Source organism: Coregonus clupeaformis, chromosome 35 (assembly GCF_020615455.1).
Source record: "Coregonus clupeaformis isolate EN_2021a chromosome 35, ASM2061545v1, whole genome shotgun sequence".
In the NCBI taxonomy this organism is placed as follows: Eukaryota; Metazoa; Chordata; class Actinopteri; order Salmoniformes; family Salmonidae; genus Coregonus; species Coregonus clupeaformis.
The window spans coordinates 13,280,150-13,298,544 of record NC_059226.1 but is presented as its reverse complement, the minus strand read 5'-3'; the positions used below and the strand labels follow the sequence as shown (position 1 = coordinate 13,298,544).

At 42.9% G+C, this 18,395-nt stretch overlaps 1 protein-coding gene across 1 annotated transcript; it reads left to right on the top strand.

Annotated features, from left to right (window-relative positions):
* Nucleotides 1-5,767: 5,767 nt before the first annotated feature.
* Nucleotides 5,768-13,340, top strand: LOC121550669 (protein lin-7 homolog B). Its single transcript, XM_041863015.2, has 6 exons — nt 5,768-6,079; nt 7,206-7,324; nt 10,707-10,778; nt 10,926-11,135; nt 12,423-12,586; nt 12,762-13,340. Exons 1-6 carry the CDS (start codon nt 6,004-6,006, stop codon nt 12,781-12,783), a joined length of 663 nt encoding a protein of 220 aa, XP_041718949.2. The 5' UTR covers nt 5,768-6,003; the 3' UTR covers nt 12,784-13,340.
* The last annotated feature ends 5,055 nt before the right edge of the window (nt 13,341-18,395 follow it).

Sequence of the window (18,395 nt, the reverse complement as noted above, 5' to 3'; positions counted from 1 at the left end):
ACAATTTTGAAGTACGTTACTAACTACATAGTTTAGTCTGCAACACTTACATCATGAGATTTAAATCACATTTCGCCATTTATGGACAGCTACTTGGAAAGCATACGTTCAAACTAGTCATACATATCTGATTGTATCTGAATTACTCTTAGTAAAATGTTCTGGACTAGCTGGCTTTTAAGATAGAGACATTCAAATTTGGTCAAGTTGGTTAATGCTTTTCCCTTGTCCCTATATCCATCTTATGTTCACGTTTTGTTCAGCAGAGAGAGTATTCAGAGGTGTTTTCGGCTGCACACAGCCTCATCTCTGTGCTGACCCAGATTATTAATCAGCGTCAGTCCAGTGCCATCGCATTAGCAAGCTCAGGTGCATCAATTGAATGTTCAGGGGCATCATCATCAGCAGACAGCGGTGCAGGGACAGACCCAGAGACAGCTGCATTCCTCCAGTAACCAGGAGATGGCCAGGTGCATATCAATGGTCCTAGAATACAGGAAATGTGTAATTTTGCTGTCTTCCCCCTGTTTTGATGATTGATGAATTCAGCCAATAATCTGTAAATTATGTATTCCTTTTCTCATTGTCATACCTCTCTCTCACACTCACTCACTCTCACACACACACACACACACTTTGAAACTGTTATGCATCCAAACTTGGTAGTTCTTAGTTTGCAGACACAATATGGTCAATAGACATGCTCTCTCTGATACATAGTGACACACACTTAAAACTTCCCTGTGAAATCAGAGGTAGATCTCCCCTGTAGCTGCTTGATTAAAGATGAAATAGTCTCTGCCTTAATCTTTGGATCATACTTTCCACAACATTAGTAACCAATCAAAATCAGCTAATTTAAAATTACTGGACCAGACAGATATTCCTTGCGACAGTATCAAGCAGAGGTATAGATGGATCATTCAGTAAGTACTAGCACATAGTTCAAAACAGATGCATAAATATCTTGTCCATAGTCTCGAGATGGTGAGGTTGGATCGATGGCTGCTCTGAGCAGTGACATATCCTGCTCTGTCGGCGTGCACTCCACTGGTGGGACCACAATTCCCTGGCCATGCTCCTCCGGGAGGCAGGCATCATCCCTGTCCAAGTTGTTCAAATCCTAAACATGGAAAATCATGTTAATTTACAAAGAACCACCTAATTACATTTTCAGAGCGGCTCCTTTAAATCTATACCTCTACATTGCCAGGGAAGGTGACAGGATTCTGTGCTTGCCCCATTTCCCATAGCTGGTTGGGGGTCAGATTTTGCTCAGTGCACAGGGAATGGTTATACCATCCATTGGTAAAGGTGTCTAGGTCTGCTTGGAGGCGCGGGAGGAATACATAGTGCGCACAGAATAGATGAAGGCTGTTTGACAGGTCAAGGGAGCCCTCAGCTTCCAAACTGTAGGACATTGTAAAAGATGTGTGACACTGCCATCCACACATCCCACCATAACTGTTCAATCCAGAAAGCATATGAGATAGAACATTTGAAGCAACATAATGAAACATTCAACATCATACCCAGTCCTCTGTCCTACACAACTCATTACTATTATTTTAACCTTTCTGATGTAACCGGTGTGAAATGGCTTGCTAGTTAGCGGTGGGCACTAGTAGCGTTTCAATCGGTGACGTCACTCGCTCTGAGACCTTGAAGTAGTTGTTTCCCTTGCTCTGCAAGGGCCGCAGCTTTTGTGGAGCGACGGGTAACGGTGCTTCGAGGGTGACTGTTGTCGATGTGTGCAGAGGGTCCCTGGTTCAAGGCGAGGAGAGGGACGGAAGCAAAACTGTTACACTGAGCAGAAGGAGATGTAATTGGTCAAAGTATTCTAAGGCACTTTATATTTCTCCTTGACCTTCTCCTGTTAAACAGTTTTCTTTAATACATGTGAGAGATTGAATTGACATTGGATTCTAAAGCTAGGTTTCCATTCAATTGGCATCAGATTTTCATGCGAATATCCTAAAGTGCATAAAGAAAATATGCACATTTTCCCAACAGTGGCGTTTCCACCTAACGGACTTGTTGAAGATACAAAATCACTGCGCGATGACATAGTGTACACAAAATCCATCACATGTTGAACTCTACCGATAGTTATGTCATAAAAACTGTTGAGTTAAATAGCAAATGAAGAATATGACCCTAAATATTTATTGGAAAGGAGCATCAAGATCACTGTGCACTTTCACCACCCTGTGAAGTTCATAATTTATTTAATCTGTAGCCTAATAAACTGCATGGTTTCCCGAGGCATAGTGGGAGGACCACACAACATACTGTATCATCGCGTGACTAAATTTACTTCGATATGATGGTTATTATATCAATATTTGCGCATAAAGGCATTTCCACCACCATTTCTCGCATAATTGATTTTACAGTCAAAAAGATCGCACAATGTCCAACGAACAAATGATCTGTCGGCATTTATCAAATTGTACCAAAACTTCCTGTTTCCATCACAGCTGTCATTATTTTATTTTTTATTTACATTTTTGTCATTTAGCAGACGCTCTTATCCAGAGCGACTTACAGTTAGTTAGTGCATACATTTTTATGTTTCATACTGGCCCCCCGTGGGAATCGAACCCACAACCCTGGCATTGCAAACGCCATGCTCTACCAACTGAGCTACATCCCTGCCGGCCATTCCCTCCCCTACCCTGGACGACGGTGGGCCAATTGTGCGCAGCCCCATGGGTCTCCCGGTCGCGGCCGGCTACGACAGAGCCTGGATTCGAACCAGGATCTCTAGTGGCACAGCTAGCACTGCGATGCAGTGCCTTTTATATGGTATGACTTTACTTTCCTAAAAACTGTGAATGGAAACTTAGTCTACAAGGCACTCCTTGTTTGAATAAGGCACTCCTTTGCAAAACATTTAAATACCAGTTATGCATGAAACAGCACAGCTTGTTTTCTCTACCCAGTGCAGGGATTATAATTTAGGTGTAGGCCACCTGCCTAACTATACTCTAGAAAGTATAGTACCGGTCAAATTTGAATAACATGTGGTCATAATCTAAGTATTCAGCATACACACAAATAGTGGTGGAAATTACTGTTGGTTGTTTTTACCAGAGATAAAGCTTCCCCTGCCACAACCACAGACATGAAACATGCATCTTGCGATGTCCACGTTCTCCATGCCTTGGTCTGCTCTCACCATAGATGTTGACATACAGACAGACACAGACACTAGGATTATAATCAAGACAACTGTTCATCATAATTCAAGGTGTAATTCCATCACTTACCCCATAATGACAAAGCAAAAACAGGTTTTTAGATTTTTTTGCAAATTTGTTAAAAATAAAAATGGAAATATCACATTTACATAAGTAGTCAGACCCTTTACTCAGTACTTTGTTGAAGCACCTTTGGCAGCGATTACAGCTTCTAGTCTTCTTGGGTATGACGCTACAAGCTTGGCACACCTGTATTTGTGGAGTTTCTCCCATTCTTCTCTGCAGATCCTCTCAAACTCTGTCAGGGGAGCGTCGCTGCACAGCTATTTTCAGGTCTCTCCAGAGATGTTCGATTGGGTTCAAGTCCGTGCTCTGGCTGGGCCACTCAAGGACATTCAGAGACTTGTCCCGAAGCCCCTCCTGTGTTGTCTTGGCTGTGTGCTTAGGGTCGTTGTCCTGTTGGAAGGTGAACTTTCGCCCCAGTCTGAGATCCTGAGCGCTCTGGAGCAGGTTTTCATCAAGGAGCTCTCTGTACTTTGCTCCTTTCATCTTTCCCTTGATCCTGACTAGTCTCCCAGTCCCTGCCGCTGAACAACATCCCCACAGCATGATGCTGCCACCACCATGCTTCACCATAGGGATGGTGCCAGGTTTCCTCCAAGCGTGACGATTGGCATTCAAGCTAAAGAGTTCAATCTTGGTTTCATCAGACCAGAAAATCTTGTTTCTCATGGCCTGAGAGTCATTTAGGTGCCTTTTGGCAAACTCCAAGCGGGCTGTCATGTGCCTTTTACTGAGGAGTGGCTTCCGCCTGGCCACTCTACTATAAAGGCCTGCTTGGTGGAGTGCTGCAGAGATGGTTGTCCTTCTGGAAGGTTCTCCCATCTCCACAGAGGAACTCTGGAGCTCTGTCAGTGACCATCGGGTTCTTGGTCACCTCCCTGACCAAGGCCCTTCTCCCCCAATTGGTCAGTTTGGCCGGGCAGCCAGCTCTAGGAAGAGTCTTGGTGGTTCCAAACTTCCATTTAAGAATGATGGAGGCCACTGTGTTGTTGGGGACCTTCAATGCTGCAGAAATGTTTTGGTACCCTTACCCAGATCTGTGCCTCGACATAATCTTGTCTCGGAGCTCTATGGACAGTTCCTTCAACCTCATGGCTTGGTTTTTGCTCTGACATGCACTGTCAACTGTGGGACCTTATATAGACAGGTGTGTACCTTTCCAAATCATGTCCAATCAATTGAATGTACCAAAGGTGGACTCCAATCAAGTTGTAGAAACATCTCAAGGATTATCAATGGAAACAGGATGAACCTGAGCTCAATTTTGAGTCTCATAGCAAAGGGTCTGAATACTTACGTAAATAAGGTATCTGTTTTTTATTTTTCATTAAAAATATTTTTTTTTCTAAAGACCTGTTTTCACTGTCATTATGGGGTATTGTGTGTAGATTGATTAGGATTTTTTTTGTAATTTAATCAATTTTAGAATAAAGCTGTAAAAAACAAAATGTGGAAAAAGACAAGGGTTCTCAATACTTTCCGAATACACTGTATATGACTAAATGTCTACCCCCGAGCTGAAGGGGCTCTAAGCTAACCTGATCAACTTGTAGTTGGTGTCCACATGTATGAGGGAAAGAGGACCCCGAACAGAGTATGTTCTTCTGACAACACATCCAAGTTGTGCTATTCTTTCCTGAATTCCTGCAGCATTGACAAGATGCATTGAGTCCCACACTCAGGTCCACTGGACTCGATGACCCAGTTCTTTCAGACGACCTCTCACCATCCTAATTGTGGTGAACTTGTCTTGATTGTGGACACCAGACCATCCAGCTCCTCATCTGTCATTTGGCTGTATGTTCCTCTCACCGCGATACCGTATTCCTGCATTCTGCGTTGGACAGTTTGTGTTGAGATGACAAGCAGTTTGGCGATGCAAGGTACAGGCAGATCCATTTCAATCAGCTGTCGATGGTGCTGTTCTGACAATCAGTTTAGGACGTCCCATTTCACCATCCAACTCAAAAACAATCGATGGGGCACATCTTTCTTCCATTTCAGCATTGACTAGGCTACACAGGTTGGAGAGACCCTGCAGTACCTCTTGAGGAAAGCCTACTTGATTTGCTAATGAGCTGATAAATATAATATCGCTTACAATTATTTGCTTGCAAGTTTTGGGGTTTTGCTTATGATGTCATTCTTTTGTTTACAATTCTATACATTTTGCTTTCAATTGTTTGTCTCGGCACCATCGCTGTCCATATCAGGCTTTTTGCCTCGTTCCCCTCCACCCCCACATGGGCTGGGACTAAACTACCAGGTCAAACTAAGGCGTTGTAACGTAGACACGGTATGGGCCCTGCTATCAACAATCCCTGGGACTTCACTACGCCGTTGAAATAAAAAATGGGTTGGGTTTAGGGTAGGGACGTCCCACGGACCCAGATAGCACAAACCCTACTGTATGATTTGACAGTGTATGACTGGACTGTGGACGAATCAAAACGCGCATTGTTGTTAGTAGCGGGTTGCGTAATTATGTCAGTATATTCTCTACGGGGACACTTGGCACAGGCGGTTGGGTCATTTGTGGGCTAGCCGAAAACGTGTTTTTCCTTTATCGTGCCATCTGTTTTTACTGCGGGTCAGACTGGACAGCCTTATCGCCATTCTATTATTCCACCAGTGCCACGAATAAGAAAACGCCGTAAATCAATCCCTCTCCCAGTCGCGTCCAGTCGGCGAGAAACGTCCACCCACTTCACCGCAGTGCCAGACAAGGAGCCTCTCAATGATGTCATCATATTATCATTCGGGAAAGGAAACAGACATGGCGACGATGACGGAGCCGCTCTGCCTAGAAAGAGGTAACTAAACAGAAGAGCCTTTGTCAATAGTACAACCCGGGCGGTACATCGTACCACAATCAGACGCATATTGAGATAAACGCACCGGTGTTTTATAGGACATTTGTTGTGGGTGTATTTAGATGGAGTCCTATTACGAACATTGCGGATTAGAGTCCGGTCGAAGCGTAGGCTATAGTTGACGTTTGTATATAGGCTTAGCCTAACATAACGTTGGTGTATGTACTTTATTATTTGCATTATCAGTGTACATAGTAGATGCATAGCATAGCCCTATCACAACCACGCTGATGACACCTGGAGTTGTATTGCCCAATAGTGCACATTTTTAAATCACTCCTTTTAATGGCCAAAATGGGAGTGGGGGCTCTGGTTGATTTGAGATGGTGTGTCATAGAACCCCCTAGTTCGGTCGATTCATGGGGGATTCCCATTGAAATAGTTTATTGAATAATGGTGCCACAAAGTATTACATTGTAGCTACATCATTCACCTGATCTGTTGATAATACATCTGTTTAATAACCACTGTTAAAATGAAACAACATTTTTACAGTGACACTATGAGTAACGTTAGTGTTCATTTAAGGGCTACAATATGTATTCCAGTGCTCTAATGCTCTAATATATATACACTGTAATATATTCCCAAAAGTGTTAATTGTTTCAATGTTTAGTCATGAGACATATTGAGGAGCATATCACAGTGTGCAGATTCCTCTCCTTTGTGGCCATTCATACAGTACATGCACAAAGCCATTGGAAGTAGGGGTATGTAGAGCTACTGGGTATGCAGGCTTTTGCTCCAACCGTGATCAGTTGCTTATCAGGACTTTCTCTGATCTGCAGAGGGGGGCATATGAAATGCATGGGAGGGCAGGGCACAATTATTATTAGCCTACAGTACATATATTTAATAATAAATTCCCTCAAGTGGGGGTGCACAAGCATTTTTGGGGGCGGTCCCGGCCCCCTATGGCCCGCCCATAGCGACGGGTGTGAGCCAGATCAGGTGTGTCAGAGCAGGGCTGAAGCGAAAGCCTGGACACCCAGTAGCTCTCCAGGAGAAGGTGTAGTCTACCCTTTTTCAACTCACCTTCTCCTCCCTCCTCCTCGTTCCTCTCTAGATGTGTGCAGGGTGATAGAGCTGCTGGACCGGCTGCAGAGAAGCGGTGAGCTGCCTCCTCCCAAACTCCAGGCCTTGCAGAGAGTCCTGCAGAGCAAGTTCTGTGCTGCCATCAGAGAGGTAGATATTAGGCTGCCTTACCCACTATGTCTGATCTAGATACTATAGGCTTTATCCATCAGCGGTAGGACAGGCTACCTAAACCTACCATGTCTGATCTAGATACTATAGGCTTTATCCATCAGCGGTAGGACAGGCTAACTAAACCTACCATGTCTGATCTAGATACTATAGGCTTTATCCATCAGCGGTAGGACAGGCTACCTAAACCTACCATGTCTGATCTAGATACTATAGGCTTTATCCATCAGCAGTAGGACAGGCTAACTAAACCTACCATGTCTGATCTAGATACTATAGGCTTTATCCATCAGCAGTAGGACAGGCTAACTAAACCTACCATGTCTGATCTAGATACTATAGGCTTTATCCATCAGCAGTAGGACAGGCTACCTAAACCTACCATGTCTGATCTAGATACTATAGGCTTTATCCATCAGCGGTAGGACAGGCTACCTAAACCTACCATGTCTGATCTAGATACTATAGGCTTTATCCATCAGCAGTAGGACAGGCTAACTAAACCTACCATGTCTGATCTAGATACTATAGGCTTTATCCATCAGCAGTAGGACAGGCTAACTAAACCTACCATGTCTGATCTAGATACTATAGGCTTTATCCATCAGCGGTAGGACAGGCTACCTAAACCTACCATGTCTGATCTAGATACTATAGGCTTTATCCATCAGCAGTAGGACAGGCTAACTAAACCTACCATGTCTGATCTAGATACTATAGGCTTTATCCATCAGCGGTAGGACAGGCTACCTAAACCTACCATGTCTGATCTAGATACTATAGGCTTTATCCATCAGCAGTAGGACAGGCTAACTAAACCTACCATGTCTGATCTAGATACTATAGGCTTTATCCATCAGCAGTAGGACAGGCTAACTAAACCTACCATGTCTGATCTAGATACTATAGGCTTTATCCATCAGCGGTAGGACAGGCTACCTAAACCTACCATGTCTGATCTAGATACTATAGGCTTTATCCATCAGCAGTAGGACAGGCTAACTAAACCTACCATGTCTGATCTAGATACTATAGGCTTTATCCATCAGCAGTAGGACAGGCTAACTAAACCTACCATGTCTGATCTAGATACTATAGGCTTTATCCATCAGCGGTAGGACAGGCTACCTAAACCTACCATGTCTGATCTAGATACTATAGGCTTTATCCATCAGCAGTAGGACAGGCTAACTAAACCTACCATGTCTGATCTAGATACTATAGGCTTTATCCATCAGCGGTAGGACAGGCTACCTAAACCTACCATGTCTGATCTAGATACTATAGGCTTTATCCATCAGCAGTAGGACAGGCTAACTAAACCTACCATGTCTGATCTAGATACTATAGGCTTTATCCATCAGCGGTAGGACAGGCTACCTAAACCTACCATGTCTGATCTAGATACTATAGGCTTTATCCATCAGCAGTAGGACTGGCTAACTAAACCTACCATGTCTGATCTAGATACTATAGGCTTTATCCATCAGCGGTAGGACAGGCTACCTAAACCTACCATGTCTGATCTAGATACTATAGGCTTTATCCATCAGCGGTAGGACAGGCTACCTAAACCTACCATGTCTGATCTAGATACTATAGGCTTTATCCATCAGCGGTAGGACAGGCTAACTAAACCTACCATGTCTGATCTAGATACTATAGGCTTTATCCATCAGCGGTAGGACAGGCTACCTAAACCTACCATGTCTGATCTAGCTATATAGTCTATATTGTTTCTAGATTGGTTTTTATAGATGTGTATATAACATGCATACTTTGGTACTGAATTCCAAACAGATAAGGTTTATCATGATGTCGCAAAAAATTATATTATCGGGCGGCAGGTAGCTTAGTGGTTAAGAGCGTTGTACCAGTAACCGAAAGGTCGCTGGTTCTAATCCCCAAGCCGACTAGGTGAAAAATCTGTCGATGTGCCCTTGAGCAAGGCACTTAACCCTAATTGCTCCTGTAAGTCGCTCTGGATAAGAGCGTCTGCTAAATGACCAATTTATTTATTTTTTATATTAGCTATACATATAACTGTATACGTATTTACATTAAAAGGTTTCATATTTACAGTGGTTACAACTAGGGCTGTTGCGGTGACCGTATTACCGCCACACCGGCAGTCATGAGTCATGACCGCAGTAAAATTCCACGTGACCGTTGAATCACAGTAATCTCCTCATATGCACCCTGGACATGCTTTGGTAGTTCCCAACTTGCTAACTACCATCTGGTCCTAATGGCCTTGTATTCAGGGCTCTATTGTCCCTCTAACCCAGCGTTTCCCAAACTCGATCCTTGGGACCCCAAGGGGTGCACGTTTAGGATTTGGCCCTAACACTACACAGCTGATTCAAATGATCAAAGCTTGATGATTTTATTCAGCTAAATTCAAATATATTATTTTTACTATAAAATCATATAATATAAAATAATGGCAGGGACTTATAAGCATATCTTGTCTGCTAAATTAACAAGCCTACAGCCTATGGCATGGAGCATAGCCAGATAACATACAGTAGGCCAGATAATATTCTGTTCTTCGGAAATACATTTTCTTCATATCATAATGTTTCTTTAGACCTGACTAAAATGAATAATGGATTTATTGTGACGGTGAATATAAATGGATTTATTAGACTTTTTTGAAAATGTAGATGTTCGAAAGGCGTGCATCAGCGGCTTGTATGCAGCTTGTATGCATGGAGGCCTGGAGATGCTAAGTGTGTTTATGTTAATTGCCAGTTAATTACTGTGAGATCGGCAGACTTTTGCATGACAATAACCAGCTGACAAAATGTAATGACCGCCACAGCCCTAGTTACAACATGCATGTTAGATCATTCTTAGGTACCATACCACCTATTTAAAGTCTATATTCAAAGTTTATATTTGAAAACCCTTACCCTGCACCCTATATTCAATACTGTAACATTGACATACCCTGTGTATCACACAAGTTATACTCTTTGCTGCATCTCCTACCTAGCTAGTATGTCTGCCTGTATGCTGTTACAGTACACTTTACTACAATACACTTTACTACAATACACTTCACTACAATACACTTCACTACAATACACTTGTATCACGTTTTATACCTGTGACATCAAGTACACTACATATCTCAGTCCACTCTCCACCTCACTTCTGTGTGGGTCACACCAGCTTGATACATCGTGTCAGGTTTCACTTAGTTTTATGAATTTACTTTTTTTATCATCTGTGTTTTATACATTTTATAATCTGTGTTTTTATAAACAGGTGAAACTCATTGAAGTGCGAATGTCTCCATGATTTGGGTGTATCTCGGTTTCCCTCATGTTCTCTCCTCCTCTACTTTTTCCAACAGGTGTATGAACAGCTCTATGACACGCTTGACATCGTGGGAGGGCCTGAGGTTCGTGCCCAGGCAACTGCCAAGGTAATGACAACAAACATTTAGCGCACATACACACATACAGAAACTGTACACTCCAGGAAAGAATAAACATCACAAATCCTGTAACAGTCATGTTAGCGCAATGGCGTCCAACATCTTGTTCAATCTCACTTTCACCCTTTCCTCCAGGCCACGGTGGCTGCATTTGCGGCCAGCGAGGGACATGCCCACCCGCGGGTGGTGGAGCTGCCCAAGACAGAGGAGGGCCTGGGATTCAACATCATGGGGGGCAAGGAGCAGAACTCCCCAATCTACATCTCCAGGGTCATCCCCGGGGGGGTGGCAGACCGGCAGGGGGGGCTGAAGAGGGGCGACCAACTGCTGTCTGTCAATGGAGTGGTAAGAGTCGGATTGGGAGGAGGGAGTGGTGTGCGTGTGTGTATGCTTACTCATATACACTATATATACAAAAGTATGTGGACAGCCCTTCACACCCGTTGCTGACAGATGTATAAAATCGAGCACACAGCCATGCGATCTCCATAGACAAACATTGGCAGTAGAATGGCCTTACTGAAGAGCTCAGTGACTTTCACCGTGGCACAGTCATAGGATGCCACCTTTCCAACAGGTCATTTGGTGAAATTTCTGCCCTGCTAGAGCTGCCCTGGTCAACTGTAAGTGCTGTTATTGTGAAGTGGAAACGTCTAGGCGCAACAACGACTCAGCCGCAAAGTGGTAGGCCACACAAGCTCACAGAACGGGACCGCCGAGTGCTGAAGCGCGTAGCGCGTACAAATAGTCTGTCCTCGGTTGCTACACTCACTACTGAGTTCCAAACTGCCTCTGGAAGCAATGTCAGAACAAGAACTGATCGTCGGGAGCTTCATGAAATGAGTTTCCATGGCCGAGCAGCCGCACACAAGCCAAAGATTACCATGCGCATTGCAAAGTGTCGGCTGGAGTGGTGTAAAGCTTGCCGCCATTGGACTCTGGAGGAGTGGAAATGGGTTCTCTGGAGTAATGAATCACGCTTCACCATCTGGCAGTCCGACGGACAAATCTGGGCTTGGCGGATGCCAGGAGAACGCTACCTGCCCCAATGCATAGTGCCAACTGTAAAGTTTGGTGGAGGAGGAATAATAGACTGGGGCTGTTTTTCAAGGTTTAGGCTAGGCCCCTTAATTCCAGTGAAGGGAAATCTTAACACTACAGCATGCAATGACATTCTAGATGATTCTGTGCTTCCAAATTTGTGGCAACAGTTTGGGGAAGGCCCTTTCCTGTTTCAGCATGACAATGGCCCCGTGCACAAAGCGAGGTCCATTAAGAAATGGTTTGTCGAGATCTGTGTGGAAGAACTTGACTGTTCTGCACAGAGCCCTGACTTCAAACCCATCGAACACCTTTGGGATGAATTGGTACGCCGACTGAGAGCCAGGCCTAATCACCCAACATCAGTGCCGACCTCACTAACGCTCTTGTGGCTGAATGTCCCACAGCAATGTTCCAACATCTAGTGGAAAACCTTCCCAGAAGAGTGGAGGCTGTTATAGCAGCAAAGGGGGGACCAACTCCATATTAATGACCATGATTTTGGAATGAGATGCTCGACGAGCAGGTGTCCACATACTTTTGGTCGTGTGTGTGTGTATGGCATATTATTATTATTTATTATTATTGCAGAGTGTGGAGGGGGAGCACCATGAGAAGGCAGTGGAGCTGCTAAAGGCTGCCCAGAGCTCAGTGAAACTAGTGGTCAGGTACACGCCCAAAGTGCTAGAAGAGATGGAGGCCCGCTTTGAGAAGATGAGGAGCGCCAGAAGACGCCAGCAGCACACAAGCTACTCGTGAGGGAATACACAAACACACACACACACACACACACACACACAAACAAGCACGTGAGCACGCTCACTCTCTCACACACAAACAGAAACATACTTTTAATAGCAAAGTATGTTTTTCGTGTAATTCTTTCTCTGTCTCTCTCGCTCTCTCTTTCTATCATTTTCCCTAACACAGGTCTCTGGAGTCCCGAGGCTAGCCACTCCCACCCTCAGTCAAGCCTGTTGGACCCGCCACCTTAGTTCTGCTCCAATAGGAGGCCAGATGATGGAGAAGAAGGAAGAAACCAAAGTAGCCAACTTAGATCTGTTATTTATATATGTTTGTGAAATGTTCCAAATGATTATCCCCCTCCTCTCCCTAACCCTTAGCAGAGGACCGCCTAACCCTGGCTCATTCTCTATCCTGTATGTGATTTTCTCTCCCAGTGTGAAACCTGCATCCCAGCGTATAGCAACCATGTGTTTAGCGTAAGAACAGAGGAGAGTAAGCATGGTGGATGTAGTTTAAATGCATAGGTCTATATACTTTTCTACTCTATAGTGAGATGATGTATGTATGTATGTATGTATGTATGTATGTATGTATGGCACTCGGAAAGCAGAGTGCAATGTTCCTAGCGCTGTACCACGACAGCAGAAGCTATCTAAGTACAGTTTAGGTAGGGTTAGCATTCCAAGGCTTTCATATTGACTATTTGTTAATTTATGTACTTATGTATTCATGAAATAAAGCCAGTGAAGGTTTGAACAGTCATTGTTTGAGTTCATATTTGTGTTGTAGAACAGTTTTAACTCAATGAATGAATATGATTTGAAAACAAAATGAAATTGTAGTACTCAAAGATTAGAAATTAGTTCTGGGGGTGGCAGAACTCTTGTTAGAAAGGGCTAGCTGTGGACGTTTCATAGTCAGATTTGCTTCAGATCTTGACACTGCAGTCTGCACAGAGTACTTATAGCCACAATCAACTCTATTTCTTGCAGTTCAATAGTCATTTCAATAATTGACTTGGGCAGGAGCTCACTGGAGCTGAGTACCGGCACCTCAAATTTTCTACTATAATCACTGATGTTAATTTTTTAGAGATAATTTGTGTTTACCTAAATCTTTGGCTGCGTTTACACAGGCAACCCAATTCTGATCTTCCCCTAATTGGTCTTTTGACCAATCAGATCAGCTCCTTTGCCAATAAATGGGAAAAAATATCAAATTGGGCTGCCTGTGTAAATGCTAGCCTTGTACAAACTATCCTGACCTCGCAAACTTACATTCTGTTTCGCTACATGGATACAGTCTGGCCTAGTCTTGCGAACACCAGCCTTTCTACGTCCTTGACTTGAGACAAAGACAGTACAGTTTGAAGATGGGCAGAAACTGCTTCTCCAATAGAAATCCCCAATCACACTTGTAGGTGATGTCATGGCTATGTTGGCTGGCTAAGCTATTGCGTAGAAACACGTCATCGGGTGTGCAGGCCATTAATCAAAGGCACTCCTTCGATTTAAAGTTGTTTTTGACTAAAATGAAAACGTGTCAGTTTGACACTTTCACGAGGTTGCAGTAAGACTACTTAAGACATGGCTCGAATCTAGGTTGTGCCTTTAGATTTCGAGAAAATGAACAACTAAGGAATAATTTTTCACTTCTCAAATCCCAAACCCTGGCCTGGTCTGTTTGGTCTGTTTCTCAAGTGTTCCCGGGAAGTATTGCGATGTTGCGCCTCTGGGTTTAGAAACTCTGTGCTTGAGAGTCTGGAACAACTGCTTTGATTTGTCGGCACAAAGCAACTATAATAAAGGGTCTGTGTCCTCAGACTTCAGGTTGGCACCTTATGCTAGTTGGATATCCCTATTTCGAATTGAACGAATCATGATCATGATGTTTTATGTTAGGACCGCCCCAGCCCTTCCGTTTCCAGCCAGCCCTTCCATGGTTTCCACTAGTTACCACAGCCACAAAGTCAAAAATTTATGAAAACAAAAATTTGCTTTTTGGTCTAACCTTTTACTGCAGTGGGCTAAATCAGGGTCACACAGAGTGTTTGTTGGTAGTCTTAAACACATTTACTTTGAAACAAAAGTATTCACCTCACACATGGTTATGGGCTTAAACATGTTTGAGTTTGCATCTCAATATTACACTTTATATACAGTACCGGTCAAAAGTTTGGACACACAAACTCATTCAAGGGTTTTTCTTAATTTCTACTATTTTCTACATTGTAGAATAGTAGTGAAGACATCAAAACTATGAAATAACACATATGGAATCATGTAGTAACCAGAAAAGTGTTAAACAAATGAAAATATATTTAAAATTTGAGTTTCTTCAAAGTAGCCACCCTTTGCCTTGATGACAGCTTTGCGCACTCTTGGCATTCTCTCAACCAGCTTCATGAGGTAGTCACCTGGAATGCATTTCAATTAACAGGTGTGCCTTCTTAAATGTTAATTTGTGGAATTTCTTTCCTTTTTAATGCGTTTGAGACAATCAGTTGTGTTGTGACAAGGTAGGGGTGGTATACAGAAGATAGTCCTATTTGGTAAAAGACCAAGTCCATATTATGGCAAGAACAGCTCAAATAAGCAAAGACAAAACGACAGTCCATCATTACTTTAAGACATGAAGGCCAGTCAGTACGGAACATTTCAAGAACTTTTAAAGTTTCTTCAAGTGCAGTCGCAAAAACCATCAAGCGCTATGATGAAACTGGCTCTCATGAGGACCGGCACAGGAAAGGAAGACCCAGAGTTACCTCTGCTGCAGAGGATAGGTTTGTTAGAGTTACCAGCCTCCGAAATTACAGCCCGAATAAATGCTTCACAGAGTTCAAGTAACAGACACATCTCAACATCAACTGTTCAGAGGAGACTGCGTGAATCAGGTCTTCATGGTCGAATTGCTGCAAAGAAACCACTACTAAAGGACACCAATAATAAGAAGAGACTTGCTTGGGCCAAGAAACACGAGCAATGGACATTATACTGGTGGAAATGTGTCCTTTGGTCTGGAGTCCAAATTGGAGATATTTGGTTCCAACCGCCGTGTCTTTGTGAGATGCAGAGTAGGTGAACGGATGATCTCCGCATGTGTAGTTCCCACCGTGAAGCATGGAGGAGGAGGTGTAATGGTGTGGGGGTGCTTTGCTGGTGACACTGTCTGTGATTTATTTAGAATTCAAGGCACACTTAACCTGCAGCGATACACCATCACATCTGGTTTGGGCTTAGTGGGACTATCATTTGTTTTTCAACAGGACAATGACCTCCAGGCTGTGTAAGGGCTATTTTACCAAGAAGGAGAGTGATGGAGTGCTGCCTCCACAATCACCCGACCTCTAACCAATTGAGATGGTTTGGGATGAGTTGGACCTCAGAGTGAAGGAAAAGCAGCCAATAAGTGCTCAGAATATGTGGGAACTCCTTCAAGACTGTTGGAAAAGCATTCCAGGTGAAGCTGGTTGATAGAATGCCAAGAGTGGGCAAAGCTGTCATCAAGGCAAAGGATGGCTACTTTGAAGAATCTCAAATATAAAACATTTTTTAAACACTTTTTTGGTTACTACATGATACTAGAAAATAGTAAAAATAAAGAAAAACCCTTGAATGAATAGGTGTGTCCAAACTTTTGACTGGTACTGTACATCACAGAAGACTGAAATATAACAAAACAATTTGACATAGAAAACTGGATTTTCGGCAGTTAAAAAAATAATAATGTTAATTAATTATTAATTATTGAAAATGTTAATAACATTCCACCCATGAGGGCACTAGGTAATTTGAATCAGGAAAGGGGTAACTTTAAGGTTAGGGTTAGGAACAAGGTTAGCATTGTGGTTAAGGTTAGGGTTAAGGTTTAAAATCACAGAGTCGATTGACTCACCGGTGCGTCAATCTAAGTTACATAATAAATAAATCAACATCAACGTCAGTTTAAGCTAGAGATATCTCTTCTCAATCCAAAGCATCTGCCAGTGTAGCACTTCCGCATCTGCGGTGAAAGGTGGCAGAGCTAGAGCGGTGTTTGTGAGACCATGAAACATCCAGAAAATTGATCTTCTCACGAAAACGTCTGATCAAAAAGGCCAAAATTAATATTGTATCAAATGCATTTTTATATATTCTTTTGATACCTAAAGGGGTCCTAAAATTCAAAATCAAATAGCTAAATGATACATAGTTTAACCATCTTGAAACAATTCCATATGTCAGCTTAGGACCCCCTCTCCCTCAACATATTAGTTTCTAAAGGATAAAGAAGACAAATTGTAGAAATAGGTGGGTTTATGACTTTGTGGCTGTGGTAACTAGTGACGACCCCCCTTCTGTGATAAACAAACACACACACACAGTAGCTAGCACAAACCTTCGGAGTTCGGACATTGTTTGCCACTAACATCATGAATAGGGTGTATAAATCATCACACACATTTTCAAAACGTTATAACAACCCTTCTACATTAAAACAAGTGACATATTAGACATTCCAGCTAGCTAGCTAGCTACTACTTTACTACCCATGTTCACTTCTGGCAAGTTTCCTTCCTGCCACCTGCATGAACATTAAGTACCCTAAACAATAATAGATCATAGTCTGGCCCAAAAAGATCAGACTACAGTAAGTATGACCAACAAAACCAAAACAGATATGAATCATCTTTCTTCAAGTCAACCTAAAATGTCTATCTAATGCAACATTTACAAATGTAAAGATAAAGAAAACAGAGCATGCACAAAATGTACTTTATTTTACAGAACGATATAATCATACTTTTATAGCCTACTGGACTCATAGAGAGCTACTCTCTCAAGTTATCTTGTTGGGGCGAGTAACTATTTGAACTTACAATGGCTAGCCCCTGTCGTTATATATTTTTCTTGTGCTTTATGCTATTTGCCTCATGACTCCTGCGTGCTTTGTTGACTATGAACTTGCTTGTTTACCCGACCGGGGGACAGACTATGTTTGTTCCCACACTAACAACTCTGACTCTCTACTGGTTACACGGACTCTTGGACTTCCATCCTATTCTAACCACCTCTCACCGGCTTTGTATTCATGTTACCTGATTAAATTACTGTACAATATGATCTTGTTGCCTCTGATACACATTCAAATGTCATAAAAAATCAACACTGCAGAGCTCTCTGTGTCCTCTGCCGTGCCCTAATTGTATTACTGCTGATGGTATCTGGAAATGTGCATGTACACCCTGGCCCATCTACTGTTGCTAGCCCCATTTCTGTCTTGTGCTCTGATATCTGTTTCCCTGATTTCTGCTCTCGTAAAAGCCTGGGTTTTCTGCACGTTAACACTAGAAGCTTATTACCTAAAATGTATCAATTGAAAGTGTGGGTTCACAGCTCCAATCCAGATGTGTTGGTCATTACTGAAAAGGGTTAAGAAAGAGTGTTTTGAAAACTGATGTTAACCTTTCTGGTTATAACCTTTTTCAGCAAGACAGATCTTCCAAAGTGGTGGAGTGGCAATCTTAACCAAGGAACACCTTCAGTGTTCGGTTGTCTCCACCAAGTCTGTCCCCAAACAATTTGATTTGCTGGTTTTAAGCATTCAACTTTCAAATAGCTCTTTGTTGACTGTTGCTGGGTGTTATCGTCCACCATCAGCTCCGGCCTGTACCCTACCTAACCTCTCTCCTGTCCCCTTACACTAAGTCTGAATTTGTCCTGCTAGGTGACCTAAACTGGGACATGCTTAAACCACCTGAACAAGTCCTAAAGCAATGGGACTCCCTAAATATTTATCAGATTACTACCAATCCCACAAGGTATGACTCCAAACACC